Genomic DNA, 26,166 nt, shown 5'->3' with positions numbered 1-26,166 from the left:
TCGAGCCATACTGCTTTCACGTTGCAAAATTCAGTTGTTGTCCCGCCATCACCAGCTGAAACTGCTTACATATTCTCGTGAATCGAATTTTCCAATGAAAGAACATGAAAACACGATGAAGCCCTTCTCTCCAAATTTATGAAACCATTCATTTTGATGGAGCCTCTTCATCTCCTTAAACGTCTCGGATTTTTTCCACTTAACCAAATCCTACCTCGGCAAGCTCCTTCACAACTACTTCCTCCTTCACAAAATCACAACACAATAACTTGTTACGATCCCACATAAAGATCATGCTCTCGCAACCACAGCTACATTGACCATCACCACAATTGCAACGACTGACGACATGAAAGGTACCGAGCGAAGCATCGACATTGTTAAAAAAGCATCCTTGAGGCCCACTTCTGGTCACCTACACAGCGTAAACTTACCTTTTATGGTCGAAGAGTAAACACGGGACACGGCAAAGATGGTGCAATCAGGAGAGGTGGGAACACTTGAGAATGTATAGACCTGATTGGCAATATCTACTTTCTTCTTGTTGCTTCAATGATATATCCGTGCGTCTTTTTTTTTTTTCTTGCTTCAGTGATCCATCTGTCCATCTTCTTTCTTCAAGTGCCATACCTACCTAACAAAATAGTTAAAAGTGAAAAAGAGAGAATTTAAATGATTGTTAGATGATATCTTAATTAGCAAACATGATTGTGTTCTGTTGTCTGAGAATAATGCATGTCGGGTATGTATATCTATTGGATAGCAAACATGTCGCTGTTCTTCACCTTCGTCCTCGACCTCCCAATCTCCCCCCATGGCGATTTCTGAGCTCTGGCGACCCTGCTGGCGGCGGCTGCGGAGGGGGAGGAGGTGGTGGAGCAGAGGAGCCGGTTGGGAAGCTCGGGGTTCTCCTCCAGAGCGGGCGATTCCAGGCCTCTCTAACCCTCGCCAAAGCCCTAATTTGCTCCCACAAAACGCTATTCCCCTCTCCTTTCCACCTCTACCAAGCCCTCTCCCTCTCCTTCCCTTCTCCAATCCCCTCCGCCGCCAGTCTCCTCGTCGCTGCCTGCGCCCACCTCAAATTGCCCGACGACGGCCTCCATCTCGTCTCACACGTCGCCGAGAGCCACCACCCCTTCCCCTCTCTCACCTCCTGTAATCTTCTTCTCGAAACCGTCGTTTCTCTGGGAAGATACTCCGATGCCCAATCCCTCTTCTCCCAGATCGTGGCCTCCGGGACTAGTCCCGATACTTTCACCTATAACAAGCTTATACAATCGAAGGTCAAATCGGGCGATCTCAATGGAGCATTGGCATTGTTGGAGCAGATGGAGAGGAAACATCAGCTAAAGCCCAACGCTTTCACATACAATGTCTTGATCTCTGGTATGTGGAAGGAGCGTCGAGGGAAGGATGCCGTCAAGCTGTTTGACGAAATGCTTGAGAGAAGAATTTCACCGACCCGAGTCACGTATAACACTATGGTCGATGGATACTGCAAAGCTGGAAATTTGGATGCTGCTTTTGGTTTTCGTGACCAAATGTTGAATGCAGGATTCAAGCTGAACATGATAACCTGCAATGCTTTGATTTCTGGGCTCTGTCTTGCCGACCGTATGGAGGAGTGCAGAAAGGTGTTGGAAGAGATGGAGGCAAATGGGCTCGTGCCGGATGGGTTTACTCATAGTATTTTATTCAACGAGCATGCAGAGTGTGGGAGTTCAGAAGCCTCTCTGGCGCTCTCTGAAGAAATAGCAGGGAAAGGTGTCAAGATAGGGGACTACACATGTAGCATTCTGCTGAATAGGCTTTGCAAGGATGGGAAGGTTTCAAAGGCAGAAGAGATCTTGGAGAGGCTGGTGGAGAAGGGGATGGTTCCAACAACGGTGATATACAATACCATTGTCGATGGACACCGTCGGGTTGGCAACCTGGAGGCAGCATTCTCAGTGGTGAGGAGGATGGAATTGCATGGACTGAAAACAAATTGTATAACTTACAATTCACTCGTGAATGGGTTGTGTAAATTGCAGAGGACGGCTGAGGCGGAGGAATTGGTGATGGAGATGGGAAAGAATGGAGTGTCCCCAAGTGTGGAGACGTACAATATCCTCATTGATGCCTATGGACGGGCTGGCCGGTTCGAGAGGTGTTTAGAAATTCTTGATGAGATGCAAGAGAAGATGGGGCTTAAGCCAAACGTGGTATCTTATGGCTCTCTCGTGAATCGCTTGTGCAAGAAGGGAAAGGTCCTTGAAGCAGAAGCGATCTTCCATGACATGGCAAATAGAGAAATTTCACCCAATGTGCAGGTCTATAACATGCTTATCGATGCATATTGTGCGGTAGGTAGGATCCAGAAAGCTCGTACGCTGATTGAGGACATGAAGAGAAGAGGGACCTCTCCGAGTATCGTAACTTATAATGCTCTCATAAAAGGTCTCTGTAAAGAAGGGCGTATATCTGAAGCTGAAGAACTGATACTTTGTTTAGATGATGAAGATCTAATGCCAGATGTAGTTACGTGCAATATAATGATCTCTGCGCACTGCAATATTGGCGATACGCATAGAGCTTTGGAGGTATATGAAGAGATGGAGAAGTTAGGAATCAAACCAACTCCAATCACATATCATGCATTAATAAGCGCAGTGTGTAATGAAGGAAGGATGGAAGAAGTTGATAAGTTACATCAACAGATGTTGCAGAGGAATATGGCTCCTAATAGGGGCATTTATAACTTACTTTTACATGGGTATGCAAAATGTGGAGATGAATGCAAGGTTCTTTCTTTACAGAAGGAGATGGCAGAGAGGGGCATATTAGCTGAAGAGATGACCAAAAATAATTTGGTAATGGATTAATTTGCAGTTCAGATGTGAGTGGCATCTTGCTCGATATAGAAATGGAAACTTAAACCATCAGTGTTGCTGGTAATTTGCTGTTCGAAGGGGGATCCGAAGCTACATGATGGCCTTCAAGACCTTCTCCCTTTTTATGGTTGCTTGCCAAATTATAAGATGGACAGAAAAACAAAGAAATAAAAACAGTGAAGCCGCCTTGTAAAGGAGTTAAGTATGCTGTGTATGGAAGAACCGTAAATTAAAAGAGAAAAGAGAGCACGAATCTTTTACTCATGACCAAGCAATAAACTGGATGCTTGGTAAGGGATCCAAGCAAAAAAGGAAATGCAAACAGAGAACAAGAATACAAGGGAACAGAAACAGCGGCAAAGTGCTGTAATTCTTTTACACGGTGAAAGGCGTCTCTTCTATAGACAGCTGCTGAATACTACTTTCCTGTGAACTGAGGACACTTGAATAATAGTTGAATGGACCTGGGAGCTCCTTTTGGTTGAAACTAAATCCCGACGTACGGGACTTCCTGATTTTATAGTGGAGATATGCTTCCAACTCTGCATATCATTCTTCAGATTATGTTTGAAATGTTGGTTAAATAATAATAATAATAATAACAATAATAACAATAATAATAATAATAATAATAATAAGAGCATGACCTATGGTAGACCTATTCTACGTTTTACTCCATTATATGGGAATCAGGGTACTGATAACTAATGCCTTTTATGGGGTTAGATAAGTAAAATCTTCTTGTAATCTCTTTTGAACTTTGAATTCTGTTCCTCTGAGTCTTATACTTGCTGGGGTTATTTATTTCTGGTTATCTTTGTTGCGTTTGCATATTTGGAGCAAATGCATAAATCATTAAATTGTGATTAGCATCTTTCTTTTTCTTATCATCCTTTATTGTACTGTACCAAACAATGAAATTTGAAGCACCTTCATTGAGGCTTTCTTTCAATTGTTGATAGAGCAAAGTTTGCAGGACCATCTCGAACTATCCTTCTTGGAGCATACGGAGCCATGCCAGCAATGGATGGGGATGGTTCCAGCAATCAAAATGAAAAATCAGAAATTGATAAAAGAGGAGGAAAGGGAGAAGAAAAGTGAGGAAGAATAGAGGGGTGGAGGGAAAAAGAGGACAAGGGAGAGAAGGCCGTTGGAGACTTTCAGAGCCAGAGGAGAAGCTCCATCCTCCTCCCAATCTGCTAATTTTAATTGAAAATCTAAAAAAAAAATGATGAAATCCACAGTGGTGAGCATGAAAAATCAGTTATTATGGTGCAATTTTCACCCTCTATAAACAATTGTACATGTAGAATTATCGAACTCCAAATACCTAGTCGATGGATGCCCACTTTCTGATACTACAGATTGAGAAATACTTTGTGCACCGCAGACGGTGCAGCTCGTGCACATCACCCACGGTGATTGGCTCACGCGCGGGGTCAGATGCAGCTTGTATGCACCGTCCGCGGTGATTGGCTCACGCACGGAGCCGGATGCAGTGCAGAAAAAAAAAAAAAATTTCGCCAGCCTCACACAGGAGCCAACCACCATGGGCGGTGCGCATTAAGCTGCACCGCCCATGGTGCATGAAATATTTCTCCTACAGATTCTTTTGATGTCTCATACTTCTAATTTTTAAAATATTTAGACAAAGCAGTTCCGAATTACTCTCATAACGCAAGCTCTGGATTAGTTGTGCATCCTCCTCTTTTAGTGGATGTCGGGTTCCCATCTCTAACATCCAATGTGATTGTCTGGAAACAGAAGACCGATGTGTTTGAAATGGCGCACCATCCAACAGACTGCAAGTCCTTAAAATGTGTACTGTGCAATCTTACTCATCTTGGGGTAGCAGGACTAGCAGCCTCTTCTCGTCCTTATCATATTCTCCCTTCCTTCTTTGTTCAGTTGAATACATGGATTCATCGTGTTTACGGGGCGCTTCATAGGGAGGAATAGTGAGTTCAGGGAAATTTTATGTGAGATGATAAGAGCATTGCCACACCTCTTCTAGTTCTAATTCTAAACCAAATGCCATTTCATTTGTCCTCTTTCCACTTCCTGATTCTCCATGTGTTATACAAAAAATATTCTTTATTAAACAGACTCTTGCTTTAGTTCTTCCTCTTGATGAGAAACATGAGAAGTTACAGTAGCCAAGAATGAGGATGCAAATATATCGAGAGAAACAGGAGAGAGAACCAAGCCTAAATACTTGAAGCTGCATCAACCAAATCTTGTAACTCTCATTGTCGGATGAAGGAAGAAAGAGGCAGACTGAATCATTTCTTATGTTGCTGAATATACTAGAAATTAGATCTAATAATATGATGAGACATGCCTAGGATCTTGCAGAATTTTTTATTTTCTAACTCCATAGATTATATTCACACTAAAGTCGTGATCATCTGTCTGTATCAAGATGGAAAAAAAAAAAAAAAGGGAGAGAGGATGCATTGAAGACCTATTTTGCATATGTATGTGAATTGTGCACACATCTATGCACGCATGTATGTGCACATGTTCCCATGCATGTATGTGCACGTGTATGGGTGCATGCATGTGTGTGCGTACGTGGACAATATCAAATATATGCCAACAGATATAATATTATAGTCACAGCCTATATGACATGACCCATATCAGTTCTAGTTACTCCTTGGGGATCATCTTTCACATTCTCCAACATTCATCCCATGCACAGAAAGCCAGTCCCGTCAAATACTAGCGACATGCCAAACCTTGCATCTCCGGTACAGCAATTCGATAGCAAGGCTCAGCACATTGGCCAAAGCTGCTTCTAGTTCCCAGCTGGGTTGAGAAAGACAAACTGTAAATCCGGACATCTTGGAAAATATTCGAGTAAAACTAGTGCAGGCTGGATTGGTAAAAGAATGCTTAACCTGTAATTATGATGGTATAAATGACAAAAGAAAACCTGCACTGTCGCAACAAGATATTTGGGTTTCTATTCTTTATTCATCTGACCAATTATCATGGAAAGTTGGGCACTAAAATGAATAGGGCTTCAAACACCATTTGATGCAAGAGATCAAATTAGACAGAAGTCTACAAGGTTAAAATTGCTCCAACGATCTCTAGATTGCACAAAAAAATCAAGCTAGACAAAACGCTCTTTATCATTACCAGAAGACAAAACGGATTGTCTTCGGCTTGAAAAAGATATTAACAGCGTCTGAACAGAAGAGAAGATTTATACCCACAGATTTAGTTTGTGGCCAAAATGGTATTTAAAAAATCTCCTAAGTTCTAAACACTCATGTCTTGCATGGAAAGAAGGTTCTTAGATTTACAAACTTGAGATATTTATATTAAATCTTCCTAATTTTCAGCTTGCCTTATATTTAGCAGATGTCAATCAGATAGATCATGCAAGCAGGACATAAACTATGATCTGTGAGCTGATTTGTGATGATTCTTTCATACAATTCCTAAACTGGTCATTTTTAAGCTGCATGCATAAATTGACATGACATTTACCATTTTGTGGTTAGCAGCAGTGCTGCATGTCAAGCATGCTAAGCATTTTCTCTTGTCAGAAAAGTCACCACAACAGAGACTCAAAATTTCCATCTTCCCTCAAGCAGTCAGCCATCTCCTGTTTGCAATACAATGACCAGAGCATCATTGAGATTAATAATTATTCATGTTGACACAGTAGATTAACAACTGAAAACATGGCCTTCAATCTAAAAGCTCTCTTAGCAAGCAATCCTAGTTCTTTCTTACATTTCGATAACTGAAAAATGAGACCATTTCTTCTTTTTCAAAAGGTTTCTAATCAAGCAAGCCACCATACCCAGCTTCACTCATGAGCAGTTCGCACATAAAAATGCCAGTCTTTTTTCCAACAGAGCATAGTCTCTCCATGCCCCCTTTGCTGAGAAACATTGGTTTGTTTATCCCCACACTGATGAGCTATACTTCTGACCACAGCCTGGGAACCACAGTAGCTTGATGAGCAATTTGTGGCGACCGAGACAGGGTTTATAAAAAAACTTACCAATGCGATTAATTTGCCACATCTAACCACAGCAAACTACATGGAGCACACACTATCAACTAAGTTACAATTCCCTAGGTATCATGTCAAAAACTGGAACGCTTGCACAAGTTACATGCATGGCCACACATAACCATGTCAAGTCCTTTATATTGATTTTGTTACAATTCCCGGAGTAAAATAAATTACTAAATACAGATACAGTTTAAAGACTTCCAGGACAAAAGAAAAGAAAAGAACAGAAAAGATGCCCCAAAGCTGAAATTTAACTACCTGAATAGCTTACCTTCCTCTGCTGCCATGCAAAAAAGAGATTGATGAGATAAGGAGCACCCAGCTACACATAGTAGATCATACCCACTTCAATAAGGCTGATGTGAGGGATGTTTAAGGCCACCGCTGGGCCCCTGCAGTTCTTTCGAAGGAAAGAGTAGGCAACATTGATGACAAACTTCTTTAAAAATGATGAAGTTCTCCTGGCCTTTATATAAGAGTGACCCATGATATATGCAACTCCTGCCTGTTTTGCTTCCACAAGGGCCATTAGCTCTTCTCTAACCTGTGGGTCCATAGAATCTGCTTCTGACACCTCAAATCGAACCCGCCGTCTTCGGCTCACAGTTGGTGATTCTTGCTCATATAGTGATTGCAAGCTTCGAAGTGTTTCTGATTTGCTGCTCCTCACAATGGTAGAGTCACCCACATTCTCATCAGCATCCCTCACTACCAGCCTTGAGCCAGATGTCTCGGAAGTTCGTATAACAGCCATTCTTCCTTCAGGAGATGTGTCGTAACTCCCTGACGATGTTTCCTCAGCTTCCATCTGAATGAACTTGGCAATGCTCATCACTAACTGGTTTTCGAAGTTGTCATCATCCCTCTGCACATCTTTGTACCCATATCTCACAATGCACCTGTACATCCTGTAGGCTCTGGGACCAATCCTACCTATAAGATACCGTTCGTCCACTGGAACATATGGGACTGGCACAGACTTCACACAAACAAAGACAAGAACTTGATGGAAAGCAGGAAGGTTGGTGACAAAGTGAGAGAAGATAGCAGGTACTCCTGTAACCAGCTCTGTGTAGATAAGTCCGATTCCAGGTACACGAACAATTCCAAGGCTGGGACCAAGAGTGAGGATCCATTTCATAGAGACCTTGTTTTGTAGGTCAAATTGATATTTCCTTCTAGTGCCATAGTGCCAGACATACATGATGACCATAAAAACAAACGAGAGCACAAGAGGTGCCCATCCTCCCTGGGGAACTTTCATAATTGAAGATGAAAGATAAACAGCCTCAATTGATCCAAAAAATATAAGGAACAACAAAGCAAATAAGACATTCTTTTGCCATACAAAGATGATAATCAATGCCATCAACCATGTGGTCACGAACATTACAGTTATGCATGCAATACCTGAAATTACAAAACAAGTATCCAGCTTCAAAATTAATATATGAAGGTGGCTGGTGATATTAGTTTGCATTAAGTATACAGAAGAGCTAATACTGATTCACAAAAATTAAGAGCAGAGGGAAGCATAAATTTATGCAAAGATATGTAAGCATTATTTCTGGGACAACCATGAAAATATGTAGTAATAAGAGAGAAAAATTTTTGAGCTTTTGCTTTATAATATTTATCAAGTTGATATAGTCAGTTACCATAGGCATTTCCAATAAGAGTTGTGTCATGAAAACCCACAGTGACAGCCAGACAAAGGACCATGAGAATCCAGTTTATTTCGGGTATGTAAATCTGACCGTAGATCCACCTTGATGTGTGGACAACCTTGACACGTGGAAAACAACCCAAAGCATGACACTGCTTGACAATTGAAAATGTTGCTGAGATGATGGCTTGGCTAGCAACTATAGCAGCAAGAGTGGCAAGCACAAAAATAGGCCAAAACACAGGTTCTGCAAGAGTATTGAGGCATGTGTATTGAGGCAAGCACAAAAATAACCCAAAGCATGTGTATGTTGCATATCCGAGAGTATTGAGGCATACCTGGAATGGATTCGTAGAAGCTTGTAGATACATCAGAAAAATTTTTAGAAAGAAATGCTGCCTGCCCCATATACTGCAACACCAGACAAGGGTAAATGACAGCAACAAAAGCGACCTGCACATAACAACAATGTCATTGACTTTCACAGTATAAACCACATGAATCGGGTAAGAAAGTGTACATGCAAAGATTATAGGAAAAATGCAAGTAGGTAAGACTGCATACATGACCATTCTGGCAGAAGCAAAAAAAAAAAAAAAACAGTGCCCACCTGGCCACCAAAACAAAATCTGAGTGCTCCTTCAATCAGAGAGTGAATTCTTTATGGTACAAACTTCAGACAAGCAAGGAAATTCCTTGTAGGGTTCAAAGAAATGAAAAGGAGAATGAGGTAGAGAGGAGAGGCAGAGCAGGAAAAAAAGCTTCTTTGGGGGAAGGGAGGGTGTGGAGTGACTTGAACAAACGGTAGGAAAGGTAAATGAGTATGCAAAAGGAGCCATCCGGAGCAGCAGTGAGGAACTTCCACTAACATAGTAAAGCATCATGAAAAAGCCTATGCATTTCTTCAACTTTCTTAAATCTGATTCATAGAAAAAGCATAACAACTAAATAACCGCACCCCCCCCCCCCAAAAAAAAAGGACCAATAATGCAGGTTCTCATCAGTTGTCTTCATTCTGTCTCTCGGCCGATTTTGCATGCCATCCTCTCTTTTGCTTGGCATACCACTCCTATCCGAGTCACTTGCTGCACTTGCAGCCTTCAATTAGTAATTTGACACGACCCAAATACTTCAAACTTTTCAATTGCTATTTCAGTTGTCCTTCTTTCATGATATAAACATCTATGGACAATCAACAGCTGTTAGCTCAGTTGGTTGGCACCTCTCTCTTTGGATCTTTTGCTCTTGGGAAACGTTCAAGGTTCAAACTGTGGTGGGAGCACATGACCACCGTGATACTCAAAAAATACATCACATATGCCACACAAGCAGAGGTTTATGAAGAACTAATTTTTCATGCGCATTACATTTTTCTATGTTCTCTACATCTATGCTTCATTATCTTGATTTTTCTTGCTCTAAGACGCAATGGTCATTCTCTCCTTCCTTGGTTGTTATTGGCAACTCATCTCCAATTTGCACTAGAGTGCTGCTATATTTGCCCAATAACCTCCAAAAAAAGGCAGTACACCTGGTTTTAAGTGGCAAACAAGGTGTACATGGGGGTTTGGTTGTTAATTTGGGGCCACAAAGCCAACTCTGGCCTTGGCAGTTGAAGAAAAATCATGAGTTGCAGCTATTTGGGGGAGTTCTTGGGGGAATGCCAAGCATTTCCCATTGTATTAATCATTGCTAATTTTGAAATCAACTAGTTGCAATGTCGAAAAGCCTTCAGAAAAAGATTTTGAGCAATCAACACCCATATTGAGATTGCACAAAAGCACCATCCAAACTAGTAAACCAGCCAAAAAAAAATAGAAAGATGTCATTTAGATATATGGATGCCCAAGTCAAGAAAAAAAGTTACAAGCTCATGTTGTTTAGGTGCAAAATAGGATGATCACGCTTTGCCAAACCTCTTTAACCTTTTATTAATGTAACCAAACCTCTATAACCTAAAATTCCATATCTATCAAATTGTTTTACCCATGGCTTTCCTCCAAGCTTAGAGTACATTTAAATGTCTCCCTTAAGTCACTATCATCATGCAAAGAAATCTCACACTTACCAATCATGCTTCATGTGGTTTTGTTGAATAACTCAGCTTGTTTAGCATCTGTTATTTTTCACAAAATTGCTCTTACAACCTTTGTTCAACTACTGCAAAGGTCCTGCCCAAGGTTGGCCAAACCATCTTGAACCATGTGGTTCGGGCCATACCAAAATGAACCGGGATGGTTTAGTCCCTTAACAACCACCGAGCCCCCCACCCCCCTGCGTTGGCACCATTGAGGTCTCAAACTCTTTGATCTCTCCCTCTCCCTCTCTCACACACACACACACAATTGATCTCTCCCTCTCCCTCTCTCTCATTTGATCTCCCCCCCCCCTTCTTTCCTTCTGCCATGATGGAGCACAAAGCTCCACAATACCCATCGCCGAAGACCACCGGTGAAGGTGACTCCAATGCTCCCCTCAATCATCTCCGACAGCAACTCAGATATCCTATCTTTCTTGCGCCCTCTCCTTCTCCTTCTCCCTCTCCCCCCTATATCCATCCCTCTGTCTCTTCTTCTTCTCTCTCACCCCCGGTTCTCCTAAGGTTAGGGTTAGAGTTTTCTCTCCCTCTCTCCCCCTCCCTCTCTACCCCTCCCACCTTCATCTCTCTCACTATCTCCCTCTTCCTCCCTCTCCTTCTTCCTCTCCCCCTCCCTCTCCCTTCTTGGCATGCCTAGACATGATATGGTACAGACTAATAGTGTATTGAACCAGTCACTAGCTGATACAAGCCTCAATACCAATTCGACCAACTTTGGTTCTGCTTATTACTCATCTCCTGGTAATGGTCATAAATACACGAACATTGCCTTAACTTCATTATAAATATAGCAAACCTTAAGCATTTAGTGTCTAGTCATTCTCATCTTTATATACCACTGCTCTCACACCCTCCTTTCTCATTGTTTGGCTATTTTATTTTATTGTCACTCCAGTAACATTTCAAATATGTTATCAAAACAAATTGTAAAAAAAAATCAAGAACTCAAAAAAAATAAAAGAACAAAGAGAGAGCCAAACTATAAGAGACACCTCAATAAATAATCACAATATGATAAATATGAATGATCTCAAAAAATTACTCATTTGCATGAGACCATGAATTACTCACAAAAATCATCAAATTTCTCAAACACTTTGTCTGAAAATGGACTGAAAGTCATCTACGAAATCAATATTAACCAAAAAAACATCTCTATAAGTCTGATGATCTTCAAAACAGTGCATGATCTACCTTAAGATGGAAAAGGGGCATAGACAAAGTAGGTCTATTAGCAAGTACATGCTTATTATACTACCAAAACTCAAGGTTTTGCCTGTATACACCATTTCAATATTATGTATAAGTTCTAGCATGGGAATTCCAAATTATAGTCTACTGATGAATTCTGTACATGATTTCTTGAATGTGGTGTCATTGCTCATAAAGTGTGGTTTAATTCTGTTATTGGCTTAATGTCCTCAAGCATGTAAGTATTTACTCTTATCACTTTGCCTCTTGAATTTCAATATTACATATGATATATCACTGCTATGCATTATCAGAAACTAGGCACTGTGATATATCTTAACATTTGAGGAAAATGGAAAAGAAAGAGGTAATGGGCATCCACTGGTGTTTACTATAGCAATGTGACTCAAGGGAGGCAGTAATATGAATGATCACAAGCACAACTCTATATTTAGTCATGACAAGTAATAAAAAAGGACAAGTTTGCTTTTGCATCAGTTAATATGCGTTTGAAAGAAAAGATATTTTGCTTTCATATCATCATATTCATGATGGCGCTTTCTTCTTTTAGACAATTTCTACTTGATCACTTCACGAAGACTGAAACAGATATGTTTAGCTACCACACCTTAATGGATGAATCAGTGAAGTGGCCAAGATCTGCAAACATAGCTTCAGTACCTGCAGATATCATGAAAATTTGACATAAGATGCTACTAATATATTAAAGCAACAGGAGTCTTGGGCTAGGTTCTGCAAAATAACCTGTAATACAAAGGAGTATTCCCCCTAAAGAAATCCAGCCATCTCTTCCTGTCCTTCTGAAGAACTTAATAATATAGTGTGGAGAAAGAGAATGATAAATTGTGGGGTTCCAGTGAATGACATTATACAGACCAATCACACCAATGCACAAGAGCCAAATGATGACAACAGGTGCAAATAGAAAGGCTACCCTGTGAGTACCTCTATGTTGTAAAGCGAAGAGACCAACCAGCACAATGCAGGCAATAATAATCACCTCAGCTGTGCATTAGATAATATAGCGTTCTCAGAAATTAAGCAAGACAATAATGACAATTATCAAGAAAAAAGTTTCGAAAATCTAGATGGTAAACATATCAATGAATGATATTTTACATTTTGTTATATAAACGGCTAATATAGATGTCATGACAATCAAGCATTTTCTAATGCAGCAAAACTTAGAATTACTTCTGCACAAAATGAAACTAGGGTATTTTCTCTGTAACAGGTATAAAGATATAAAGGTTGTTATTAAGCAAGTATTATTAAAAATGCTAATTAAATAATAGAACATCATGTTTGCAACCAACCACAACTGGCATATTTGCTTTAAAAAATAATTTTATTTATCTCAGCAATAATAACTCTTGCTAAGAAATGAAACTATGTAGAATTCCTGAGTTTTCATGAATGATTAGATCCAATAACAGGTGGCAAACTAGAACCAAAAAGGTAAGAATAATGGACGCAAGGATATCTAAGATGGTATCACAAAAGCCAAGAGAATTGCATGCAAAAAGAAAAGAAATGATAACAAAGATCAAAAACCACAGGAGAAAAAAGGTTTTCTTTAATTTGTGAGGTGGCAATAGATCAGGTCAGGCCTAGCTTAGCTCAGATCAAATTCAGGTCATCTCAAGAAACCTTTAACCTATAATTGACCAATTTACAATTGGGTTAAAAAGAATAAACCATGTCCGACTCATTTACTAAGGGTGACAATCGGGTAGAATGCAAGTCAAGTTAGATATAGATCAGGTCAAAAATCTGTCAACTCAAACTGAACTACTAATTAAACAAGTCAAAATCCAAAACCAAAGCTGGCTTTAGTGATCTGACCAGACCTGCATAACCCATTTAAAGAAAGGTTGAATCTGGTTAAATGAGTTGAGCAATTCTTAAATAAGTTAAGCAAGTCCTAAACTAGTGAAATGGGTCAAGTCATGACCCAACTTAATTATTAAATGGTCAAAATGGGTTTAGCAAGTCACAATTCTAATCCTGAACCCAACCTATTGAATGAACGGGTTAGGTCGGTCGACTCATTTATGATCCAGACCCATTTATGCCAAACCTGAACCTAGTTGCAGATTGAGTTGGCAGGTCAGGTCATAAATTGTCATTTTATGACGACTCACACCCAACCTGTCAACCTAATTTAAGCCGTGGCTTGTCAATTATATACCTTAAAAAAAAAAAATGAAACTTAACCAAGGAACCAAGAGGCATCCAGACGTGGGCATCCAAATAAAGTGAGAGTAGGGTTATCAGGCGGTCGCGTTCAAGTTGGATTTGGCCATATCCATATGTAACCCAAAATATATTTGTTAAATTCAAACAAACCCAAACCCCATTAAACTCTATATCCATACACAACGTTGGACCCAAAAAATGATGAATATTAGGTCGGGTTTCAGATAGAAATTGATACTATTTTCTCAAATTATTTAATGCATTCAAAATGCTACCTCATGAACTATGAAACACAAAAAAAAATATAATGATATAAAAATGTAAAAAATTGAATCTCGAAGACATCCATTCAACCATTATTTTTGTTTGTAAACATCCATGTCATAGAAACATTATAAGAATACTACCACAAATGACATAGATAGGAATTTGGTGGAACCAGATCATACAATTTTTCTACACTATTTGATTAATCTTATGATTAGAAAGAAAAAATAATAGTTACACACATGAATGTATTTATATATGTATCTATGTATTTATGTGTGTATGTATATACATATGTCTACATGTATGCATATGGTCAGGTCAGATTTCAGGTTTCGAGTATGGATCTACCTAAATCCAAACCAGACCTAATAACCAGACCTAATAAGACTTGGATCTAATTTCAGAATTCAAACCCATCCCAATGCTTATTGGGCTAGTTTTTCATATCTAACCCTATGTTTTGGGTCAGTTTTGGCTCAGGTTAGTGGGTTATTGACCTCCATTGACACCCCTACCTGAGAGAGATAAAGAAGAGAGGAGCAAATTCGAAATAGAGAAAAAAACATAGTAAACCCAAAAGCATTTTCTGCTCCACTTCTTTCTCCAATAATGTTTAATGTCTCTTAACCATGAACCTCATGACTTCCTAATCAACCGATCTATTCCTTGACTAGCCCATAATTCTGTGAGCTGTTAGCACTATCCTAGGGGCCAACGAGTGCTTCAAGGGCTAGTCCACTTTATTGTTACCCAGGGCATGCTAGCATGCTTCTAGCGTACTTGTTGATGCCATCCTAAATGTCTCTGTGCCAAACATCGCAAGTGTTGACACCATATGGTTAGTAAAGTACACAGTGCCAGAAATATTTAGCTTGCTTCAAGCCAACCATATGGTTCAACCTTTCCTACCCTTACTCCTCAACACTGAAAGCCTAAGCCAATTTGATCAAGGTTATAAAGTAGCCAAAATGAGGCCTTATATTCTACCAATAACTTCCGTATCATTACCAGTGCAAAAAAGCCACTTCATATTGCAAATGAATTAAACAAAGCCAATTAGTTTGATCTATATTACGGATGACAATATGATTAAAGACGTTTATATTGTGATTCACTTTGGATGGCCACAAATTATGCTCTTTTGGCTAAAGAAAGAGAGCTGCCTTACATACTATTATTTATTGCACTTCATATAAGTATAAAGACAAATTCTACTATATAGGTGAAAGACTCGTAAATAAAGTGTTTAATGGTGGTGAAATGACTGAAGAATGCTTTATCGGACATGATGTGGGAACCACTAGGGGATTTTTGAAACATACAACCCATACATACATTAAATGCATTTAGTAACTTCCATAAATAAAATGATCACAATTTCTGAGCCTCTTCCGGGTACCTGCTGATAAAGCTAAATGGTGTATTAGTAAATTCACTACTATGTATATACAATACCAATAAACCCTAAATACCCAAACTCACATATACATCCATGCAAAATGGATGGACCAATATTATACAATCACAAATGGCTTCAAACACACACACACACACACACGAGGAATGACTCAAAAGCGAATATTTAAAATTCAAGATTTAAGTAACATTTTAAGCTTCAGTAGTAAAGCATACTTAAAATTTAAAATTAAAAAAAAAAGTGGCAGGATGGGAGGAACCCTGGCCAAAATTGAAAGAGGGTGGGATTCAAACACAGGTCATTGGTACCACCATCATAATACCTCCCAGTTTACAAGTAACAACAGCTGTTAGACTATTGGATTAGAAGAAAGGTAGCCAGTCCATGCATCAAAGTTCTCTCTCAGGACCTTTTCTTCTTTCTTGTCTTTTTAGCAAAAGAGATAAAAAACCAGCACATGGAATTACCTAAGTTCAATACTTAGAGAAACACCTCCAAGCTTCAAATTGAATCTATTTATTCAAAAGGGAAAAGTGATGCTATAGTTTTCGCAACTATAAGTTTAACATTAAGATATTAAGTAAATTTACAAAAATCATAGTTACAAAATAAACTCTTGGAATTATTGAAAATTTCTCCAATTGTTCTCATTTTGTCTCTTGACCAAATGGTTTTCCAAATAATTCTCCAGAATGAGTCAATCCAAAACTATTCAATTATTCTGGAATTACACACAGATTTGTGATTTATTGATGAATTATTTATAACTTCTTTGAGAAATTTTTATGTGGCACAAATTAATGATACCATATATCATTGCTAATAGCAATGTTTTCTGCTATCATTTGTTATTTTGCCTCCTATACTTATTTTTTAGTTAACAAACCTTAGTAAGTCCATATTTTTTAGTTTTATTATTGTTCTAATTCTTTGTTACCTGATATCTTTTTGAATTTTTGAAAATTTTTTTTGGATATTTTCCAAATTCCAAATAATTACATCTAACTGAATTGTTCCCGAATGTCGAATTTGTGACTATGCTAAAAACAACCAGCAATTTTAAATTGGCATATATCCATATATATTTGGAGGGAGGTGGGGCTGATATTTCAAAATTCATGCATACCATCATGTAATTTCTTCGCACGAACTTGCAACCCAGAAATGGATGACAACACTGCAAAAAATAAAAGAAAAGAAAAGAAAACTTAAAATTGAGGTGTAGCATCAGACAAAATGACAATGAAATAATTATCTTGTACAAAAAGGCAACGTGTATCAAAATTAGTAAGCATCATGCAGAAAATAATAAAAATAGAGAAAAAAGTGCAAATCTATGGCATTGTTACCAGAAATTGCTGGTGTAAGAACACCATCACCTATCACCATGCAAGCGCCAAATAGAACTATAAGAAGTAAGCAAGTTCTCAGCCTTTTATGCTTCTCTAGAAACCTTTTCAATGGAGAGGTAATCATATTACGAGACATTTGTCCATGCCTATAGTAAGTAGAAAGCTCCTCATCCGCTGCCTGCTGATTAGGAAGCAAACTAAACTTTGCATGTCTGCAAAGGAGAGAGTATAGAGCAAATGGTCCTCCTATACAAAAAACCACAAATTATCAGTGCAAATTGAATAAGAAAACAAAATAAATAAATAAATAAATGGATAGTCAAAGGAAGCCTCCATGCACCTTCACCATTATCATTAGCACTCAAGACAATGATGACATACTTCAGCAATGGGATCAGAGTGAACGTCCAAAAAATCAAGGAAAATACACCAAATATTGTCTCTTCATCTTGATGATTGCGTAGCTTCCCAGAAAATGCACTTCGATACACATAAGAGGAGATGTACTCAAGTCACCATACACCACCCCAAAACTTTGATATGCTAAAAGAAACAGGTTTTTGTAGTAAGCCTTCCAGTGAATCTGCAAGTTGATGGACCAACAGATTCTCCGTTATTGAAGGATAATGTTGCATTTTATTAGATACAGTAACCATATAACTGAGAGCTTCCTATGAACATCTTGATGGTAAATTATGGTTCAAACCTAAAAGACAGTCATCATATACTACTATCAATAGTTGATTTGTATTACAAACAGTAAATTTCTATTATGCAGCCAAAGGTAGGTTACTGATTAGCCACAGACCTGAGGCTTGCATCTTGCCAACAAAAAAAAACAAAAAAGAAAGAAGAAGGCAATTGAATTGCTTTTTTTGCTTATATGACACTTCAAAAGAAGTGTTTTCCTTTGTTAAATACCTCCTATGTAACAACCCCCTCAACTCTTTCTCTAGGACACCAGAAGCACAAACCAAATACTAATGTTCAATGCAGGGATAAAGATTCTACAAATCCAGGTGTAATATCTAAAAAGCAAGAGCCTTTTCATATATATATATATATCTGTTTTCTTATAGCATTTCTTTTTAAGGAGGATTGTTTCAAGTCATATGATCATAGGCATCTCCCTGATACAGGTTCCAATGAAAATTATGGACAACAATAAAAGTATTGATTATTAGGTTTTGGTCATGAAGGACTGGCAACTGCAGAACATTAAGGTGATATATCAAATTCATGGATCTCAGCCAGCTGTGCTAATTTGTTATCTCTAATCAACTGAGATAGTTGATGGTACAAGCATACCACATAAGATCTCCCTTACTATAAAGTGAACATTGATAATATCTTTGTCACCATTTTTTAATACAAAAAAAACACATAGTGCCAACAACTGTTAGCATGATTGATTAATTGACTGACACCTCACCCCCTAAGGGGCTGCACTTCAGGAGGTCCAAGGTGCAAAACATGAGGATTGCTTTAAGGGGGGAAAAATCAGATAATAAGTACTGCTTTGGAAACAAAAATCAGATAGCAATTTGTAGCAACTATCAAAACATCGAATTCCTCAACTCAAGTAGATAGGTTGTAAGTTGCAATTATTTAAACTAATATTAGCACAAAATTATGCATGTAAGCTTCGCTGCTAAATCATTTCTACAGTACTTCTAAAATAGAAAACATACTTTTAAGCAAGGTTTTAAATCCATGGGGTTCGGTGGCGTCCTTGTTTCTCCTTGGAATGGGACATACCAATGTCCTAACCCATCCCAATGGCAATCCCTCTAGACAACCTCTGTCTCTCCTTCCTTTTTCTTTCCTTTCTGTCTTTTTTTATTTCTTTTTTCTTTCTTTTTCTTCTACCTTTCTTTCTTTTCTTTTTCTTCTTCTTTTGTTTCCTTATCCCTTCTTTTCTTTCTCTTTTTTGTTTCTATTTTTCTTCCTCTTTTCTTTCTTCCTTCATTCCTTCCTTTCATTTTTCTACCTTCCTTTCTTTCTTTCCTTTTTTCTTCTTCTTCTTTGATTTCCTTATTTCTTTTCTCCATCTTTCCTTCCTTTCTTTCTTGTGTGGATGGGTTACCTAACCTTCATCTTAGTCCCATTTTCTCACAAGAATGGGGTAGGGCGGCCGGGATACTTCCCTTCCACCGGTGCTTAAAACCTTGCTTTTGAGTATTGAAAGTTACATACTAACAAAAGTCTGATTTCCATATATTTATAGGAAGTATATACTTGACTTGTGTGTTATTTGACAAATGTTCAATTTCCTTCTTGATTCTTTTCCATTTTTTTAAGTGAAAATTCTCTGGAATCTCACATCTTGAGTTGGAAGGAAGGCCGTACAGACTAACAAGTTCCATGCACATGACCATGCATCTGATTGTGATGATGATGTATTTCTCACTCTTAACCATTGAGTATAACTAAATAGATAAAGAACAATAGATAAAATATAAACTATATCTGCATAATCTATATCTGGTTGTCGTATTAATATAATTTATGTCTGTGTAATCTATACTATGAAGATTGACATGCCCTGTCACAAGTAATGCAATGCACTCAAATTAGCAAGAGGGTCAATCATATTATTCCCTACTTTTCTATTTTGTTTGGTAGCATTTTTGCCAATTTCCACTGGCCACAACGTCCCCTGAGCCACCTCCTCAGAATTATCCTTCAACCATACAAGAGGGTTGTTCTAATCAGTCTCATCATATATTTTGTCATAGACAACGGTGGTTGCAATTCACCAGTCATATGTTCTTCCAGCCCTCTCGACAAAAGCCCGACACCTACTTTTTCGCTACCCCACCATCCGCACCCAACCCTTTTCCTCTTTATATCCTCCAAGCTACGGGATTAAACATACAAACACAAGGTACCAAATTCCAGTTGCGCTAGAAATCCCAACTTTAACTAAATTTCAAGACCTCATCCAAAATCTAAACTATTTCACAGACGACCAAAACAAAGAAATACATCGTTAAAACCATTACTTACAAATTCCCAATTAGATAAGCTCCTTTTATTTCCAATATCTATATAATCTAGCTTTAACCATCTTAGAAAGCAATTTTTTTTAACTTCAATCCCATGATATACCATGTCAAAAGAAAGTTATTAACAGAAATATCATATAATAATAAAAGTAGAGAGAGTAAAACTCCGCATATCTATGAATAAATATTAAGAGCGATAAAGTTTTGGAAAATTGGATAGCTACAGTAACACCAACACTAAACCTAACCCTAGATTAATCGGGAAAAAAACAATACACAGTGCTCACCCTCTGGTTGTCGGAAGCCATCCCTCTCTCCTGATCCATTGCGAGCGATTCCACCGCCGCCGCCGCTGCTATTATCTACCGCGGACGAGAGCGAATCAAGACGATTAGAGAGAAATCTCCATTTCAAATCGTAGGTCGCAGCAAAAGAGAAAAAAACAAAAAAAAAAAAAAATCTAGAGAGAGAGAGGAATTTGTTGGGTAAAATAGAATGGAGTGGGACGGACGATTTGAGCACGACGACACTCGGCAAATACCCACCGCTGAGCTGGATGGATGCGGTCACCTCCCATGAGTGAAAGGTACTCTTACCGCAATTCTTGGTGGGCGACTTTGCGCACTCTCTCACGCACTCAGCCTAAGCCTAACCAAATTCTACGCGATGATACAACTTCGATCAAAATAGATAAAAAAATATAAAAACTTGACATGCTTCCTCCGTCATCCTTTGATTTCAATGAGAAAAAAATACAAGCAATAACAAGAAATTTATAGAAGACTTGACCAAATGACATGGCTAAGCTTGATCTCCCATTAATCCCATGATATTCTATAAAATAAACCAAATTTCAGATCCGCGAAGCTCGATGTTTTGGAAACTCCTTCTCATGTTACAAGTCATATTCTGGCTAGGAGTTTTTTTCTTTTTTTCTTTTTTTTGCATATTTGTGTCAACCTATAAAATAATCAGACCACAGATAAGGCAATTTGGTGCTGTCTAATAAATATATTTATCGTGCTTGCATGTGAAAATAAATTACAAGATACTGATGCTATTCATATGTGGTCATCGATTTAATCCATAGCTTGTATTACAATCACAATTAGATTAAAATATTATAAGATTTTCATGATTTAGTGGTCTTTTTCTTAAAATCTAGAGGGGAAAAAAAGCTTTGTTCAAAATTACTATAAAATATAGTACTCGAGCCAAACAAGTTTGCCCACGATCTAGATTAAGATTGAATCAAATATTACATTCCATAATCATAACTATTCATATATCACATGGCATCTCCTGATTATAGAGTCCTACATGATGCACAGATATTATACTTCACGTATTCACAAAACTCATACAATAATCATGGACCATCATTTGATGCATAAATAGCCGTGGTTGTAAAATTAGATCTCATTTGTTCAACCTTGAGCTGGTGTGAAGCTCGAGTCAAATATGGTCCCCAGAGGGGATCTAGGTGCAAGTAAGCCGAGGGCGGTGAGGGGATCCCTATCATCCGTCCCAGGATAAGTAGGTAGGATGGGTGCCGAAAACACCGCGGGGGAACCGCGTGCTACTGTGTATAATCCATTCACTGAATGGCTGACCAGATGGGGCCCACAGATCTTGTTGCTTTTCGCGCATAGAGCAAGGTTCGCGTGGACAACGTACGGACGAACGAGATTTTAAAAGAATAAATAAAAGAAAGCGGTCTGTATCAAAAAATTAAAAAGAATAATTACTTGCAGGTCTGAGTTTATAATAGCATATATGTCATTATGATTAAGTTAAACGTAAAATCAAATCCCATTAGGAGTTTTAATTCCAAAAGTAGACCTCAGTGCGGAGAAATTGATGCATACTTATCTCATTTTATAAACAAAAATTCTTTTTGTACGAAAGGTTAACCGTTGATTGGGTTTGGATTGTTCTGAAACTCATCTGATTCTTTTCGGATTTTAGATCAACCATTATCTTCTACCTTCCTATTGAAGATAGCTGCTGGTGAGAGCTCTATCAAACTAATAGCATAATTAACTATTAAATCTGAAGACTGAATGTAAAGATAAGACGAGACATATCCATCCTGTAGAATATTTTATATTTTAATTTTATGGACTATACTCACATCAAAGTGATATGATTATTCATTTATATTAAAAAAATAATAATAAAATTAAATTAATTAAACTAATCATTAGTAAAAAATTAATTTAACATTAAAAAAATTTAGTGATAAAAAAAATCATCATAATACTTATTATGAAAAGTGCATAACTAAAGGTATAAAATGATGATAAAAATATGTCATTACTAAATATATATTAATTATGATGAAAATATATTCATCATCATAGAATTAAAAAAAAATATTTAGTAATGATCTATTCTATCACAAAAATTAAAATTTTATCACAATATGGTATATTTTTCATCACTAAAAATTAATCTCTAGTTGTCTTAACAAATTTATCATCAAGAAGGTTATATTTTTATAACAAAATTATTTGTAATGAAAGTTTTAAAAATTTTATCATCAAAAGGTACACTATCATCACTAAAATATTTAATAATTAATCTTCTATAAAATTATATAATGCAATATAGATTTGATGATAATATTATTTTATTATTGAGTATTATTGTTATTTATGACAATTACGTTCATCATAAATTATTGAATGTGATGACGAACAAAATTCATCCATAAAATATTATTTGATCGTGTTTATAATATGATAATATTTTTTATTAAAGAATATTATAGTAATTTTATGATGAATAAAATTACATCACTTTAAATATTGAATTTAGCTACAAAAAACTTTATCCTATAGATACTATACTACATTTCTGATGAACATATAATAATAAAAATATTTTATCACTGAACATGATGATAATTTCATGATGCATTAAATTTCATCACCAATTATTATATTTTTTGAGATAAAAATTTATCACCAAAAGTATCAAATTTATGACAAAATAATGATAAAAAAATATTTTATTATCAAATATTAATATAATTTTGTTGAGTTAAATTTTATTGTAAATAAATATATATTGCCTATACAAATAAAACTTATAAATATTCATAACATCTATTATTGTTCTAAACTTATCATCCATAAAGAAAAAGATAATATTCCATATAAAAAATCAACTCACAAACAACAAAAATAATACATTTCGAGTCATAATTTAAAGAATCTTCAAAAATATCAGAATCATAATGAACCATAATTATCATCATCAATCTGATTGCAAAATATAAAGAGTAGTTAGAGAATTATAGTATAAGAGTTACATAAAATTTTATTATTTTTTTACAAAAAAATTTATTAAATTTTTTATTAAATAATAATTTAAAAAAATATATTACCTATATTTTATCATGTACTAGGAGAGGCATGTGAAATGGAAGTATTAGCCACTATAGATGTAAGCATACAGCCATACTAGTCATTGATGGTAATAATAGTTTTATCATGAAAAAAAATCATAGACAATAATAGATGATGAGAAATGTAAATAACCAAAAACATGAATAATCAATAATCCAACATATTTCATCATAAAAATTAAGAATTTTAGTGACCGTAAGATATTTGTGATGCTATTATTTTCATCATAAAAAATATTTATAGATAACTACTAATTTTTATAAATAAAAGAAGAATACGTGAGAAAAAAATTATGCTACCAAGATTACAAATATTTAGTGACCCAAGATATTTTGTCATAAAATTTATAAAATTTTTATGAATGTAAATTTTGTCATGATATTGTAAATATTATGATAAAATTTCTCACCGTATGATAGAAATTGATGTCAAATACTTATTGACACTTATTTTTGTCATAAAAAATGGTCAAGATAAGTTCTAATAAAAATAAAATAAGAATATATGATGAAAATTTAAATCACTAAAAATATAATATTTAATGATAAAATATATTTTATCATAAAATTTATGAATTATTAATGATGCTAAATTTTATAACTGTATAGTAAATATTGTAAAAAAATCTCTCCATATGGTGAAAATTGGTGCCAGATATTCATTGATGCTATTATTTTTATCATAAAAAATGATCTTAGATAAGTTTTAACTCTTAAAAATAAATAAGAATAGATAATGAGAAATTAAAATCATAAAAAATATAAATATTTAGTGATCCAAAATATTTTATCACGAAATTGTTAATGATACTAACTTTGTCATAATATAATAAATATCATCACAAAAAAAAATTTCCAAATGATGAAAATTAGCACCAGATATTCATTGATGCTATTATTTTTATCATAGAAAGAAGTTATAAAAATATTCTAATTTTTAAAATAAAATAAAATATATGGTGAGAAATTCAAATCACCAAAAATATAAATATTTATGATACAAGATATTTCATCATGAAATTTATGAATTATTAATGATACTAAATTTTATCATGATATAGTGTATATTCTCATAAAAATTTTTCTTCATACGATGAAAATTAGGGCCTTATATTTGGTGACATAGTTTTCTAACAAAATTAATTTTTATCATGAAAGAAATCACTAACTTTAGTAGTGTTGGGTATAAAATACCCCCCCAGCCGAAGTTTGTAAAAGACCGATCCTTCGGGGCTCTTCCGGCTCCCGACCTTGTATGTGGCACCTCTCCGAACTCCCTCGGCCGTCCGAACTTCTTCGACAATGGACTTCTGCGTTCACCCACCGGGCCGCCCCAAAGGCCCTCTGGGCCTCACTAATAGTCGACCTCCTACAGTAGCCAACCATTCCCCGAGTCTCTCCCAGACTTCTTTCGGCCACGGACGACCCTACTCCGAACTTCTTCCGAGCTTCGTCAGCATCCAAGCTTCTCCGACAATGAGATTTCTACAGTAACCAGACTCCTTCCAAGTTTCTACGGCGGTCAATCGCCTCCCGGATCCTAGTCGAGCTCCCACGAGAGCCGAACTTCTGCTACGAACGGTCTATTCCGAACTCCTACAGCGGGCTGTCTACCCCAGATATCTACTGTAAGCAAATTTCTTCCAAACTTCTGTTACAGGTAGACTCCAGCCGAGCTACTCCATAGCGAGTGGGCTCTGGACAAACTTCTACAGCGAGATACTACTCCGAGCTTCCACGACAACTGGTCCTCGCCCGAGATCCTACAATAAACGGCCCCCTTTCGACCTCTCGCGAGAACCGAAGTCCGTCCGAACTTCTCCAGCGGATGGATTCCAGACGAGCTTCTATGACGGACGAGCTCCAGCAACTGGGTCTCTGCGATAGTCGATCTCCGATGTCTGCCGAGCCTCCCCAGCGCTATCTGAAGTCCATCGCCGGCCGACCTCCTACCAGGCTCCCCATAAAATCGGACTTCCCCGACGGACGATCTTCTGGTGAGCTTCCCCATCAGATAAATCCCAGACGAACTTCCATAGCGATCGGACTTCTCCGGACTTCGTCAACAAAAAATCTCCATCCGAGCTTCTACAGCAGGTGACTCCCGCCTGACAGGCATCCTAGCCGAGCTTCAGCCATGACAAGAGCCACAAACCCTACTCCACTCGCTGCAATGGATTCCATGCGGTTCCACCACTCTCTAACAAGCCACAACAAGAGCCACCATCCTGCTCCACTCTCTGCAACGGGTTCCATGCAGCTCCACCACTCTCTGGCAAGTCCCGATAATGGACACCACTCCACTCTCCGCAACAAGCTCCACGTGGCCCTGAACGACCCCTGACGCCACTACTCTCTATAACAAACTCCACGCGGCTTCCCCTTCTTCTACTAGATCTTCACCCGATGCTTCCCCGCAAAGCATCCACCAGGCGATCCACGGTCTCCGCGGCCAGATCTCAGGCTCCGGCCTCACCTCCAGTTTTTCAGGCTCCTCTGGCAATGGTGATCGGTGCGGAGCAATTCGACCTGCTGGTTCAGCAGGTCAGAGGCCTCACTGAAGCAGTGCAAGTCATGCAACAGCAACAACAGCCGCAGGCGTCGGTGCGATTGGAGAGAA

General features: G+C 37.5%; 2 protein-coding genes across 2 annotated transcripts; one reads left to right on the top strand and one right to left on the bottom strand.

Moving 5' to 3' along the window:
- The first annotated feature begins 424 nt into the window (after positions 1-424).
- LOC105045245 (uncharacterized) lies at positions 425-3,830 on the top strand. The gene has a single exon (XM_010923457.4). It carries the CDS (start codon positions 705-707, stop codon positions 2,862-2,864), a length of 2,160 nt encoding a protein of 719 aa, XP_010921759.2. The 5' UTR covers positions 425-704; the 3' UTR covers positions 2,865-3,830.
- Positions 3,831-6,957: 3,127 nt separating this feature from the next.
- Positions 6,958-20,582, bottom strand: LOC140858136 (potassium transporter 7-like). Its single transcript, XM_073257819.1, is given in 10 exon segments — positions 6,958-8,322; positions 8,571-8,825; positions 8,917-9,031; positions 12,496-12,548; positions 12,633-12,893; positions 16,901-16,951; positions 17,124-17,372; positions 17,467-17,622; positions 17,625-17,709; positions 20,422-20,582. Coding segments are annotated over 10 exon segments (2,352 nt in total). The 5' UTR covers positions 20,461-20,582; the 3' UTR covers positions 6,958-7,234.
- Positions 20,583-26,166: the final 5,584 nt, after the last annotated feature.

This window comes from Elaeis guineensis, chromosome 5 (assembly GCF_000442705.2).
Source record: "Elaeis guineensis isolate ETL-2024a chromosome 5, EG11, whole genome shotgun sequence".
Taxonomy (NCBI): domain Eukaryota; kingdom Viridiplantae; phylum Streptophyta; class Magnoliopsida; order Arecales; family Arecaceae; genus Elaeis; species Elaeis guineensis.
This window is presented reverse-complemented; position numbering and strand designations above follow the sequence as displayed.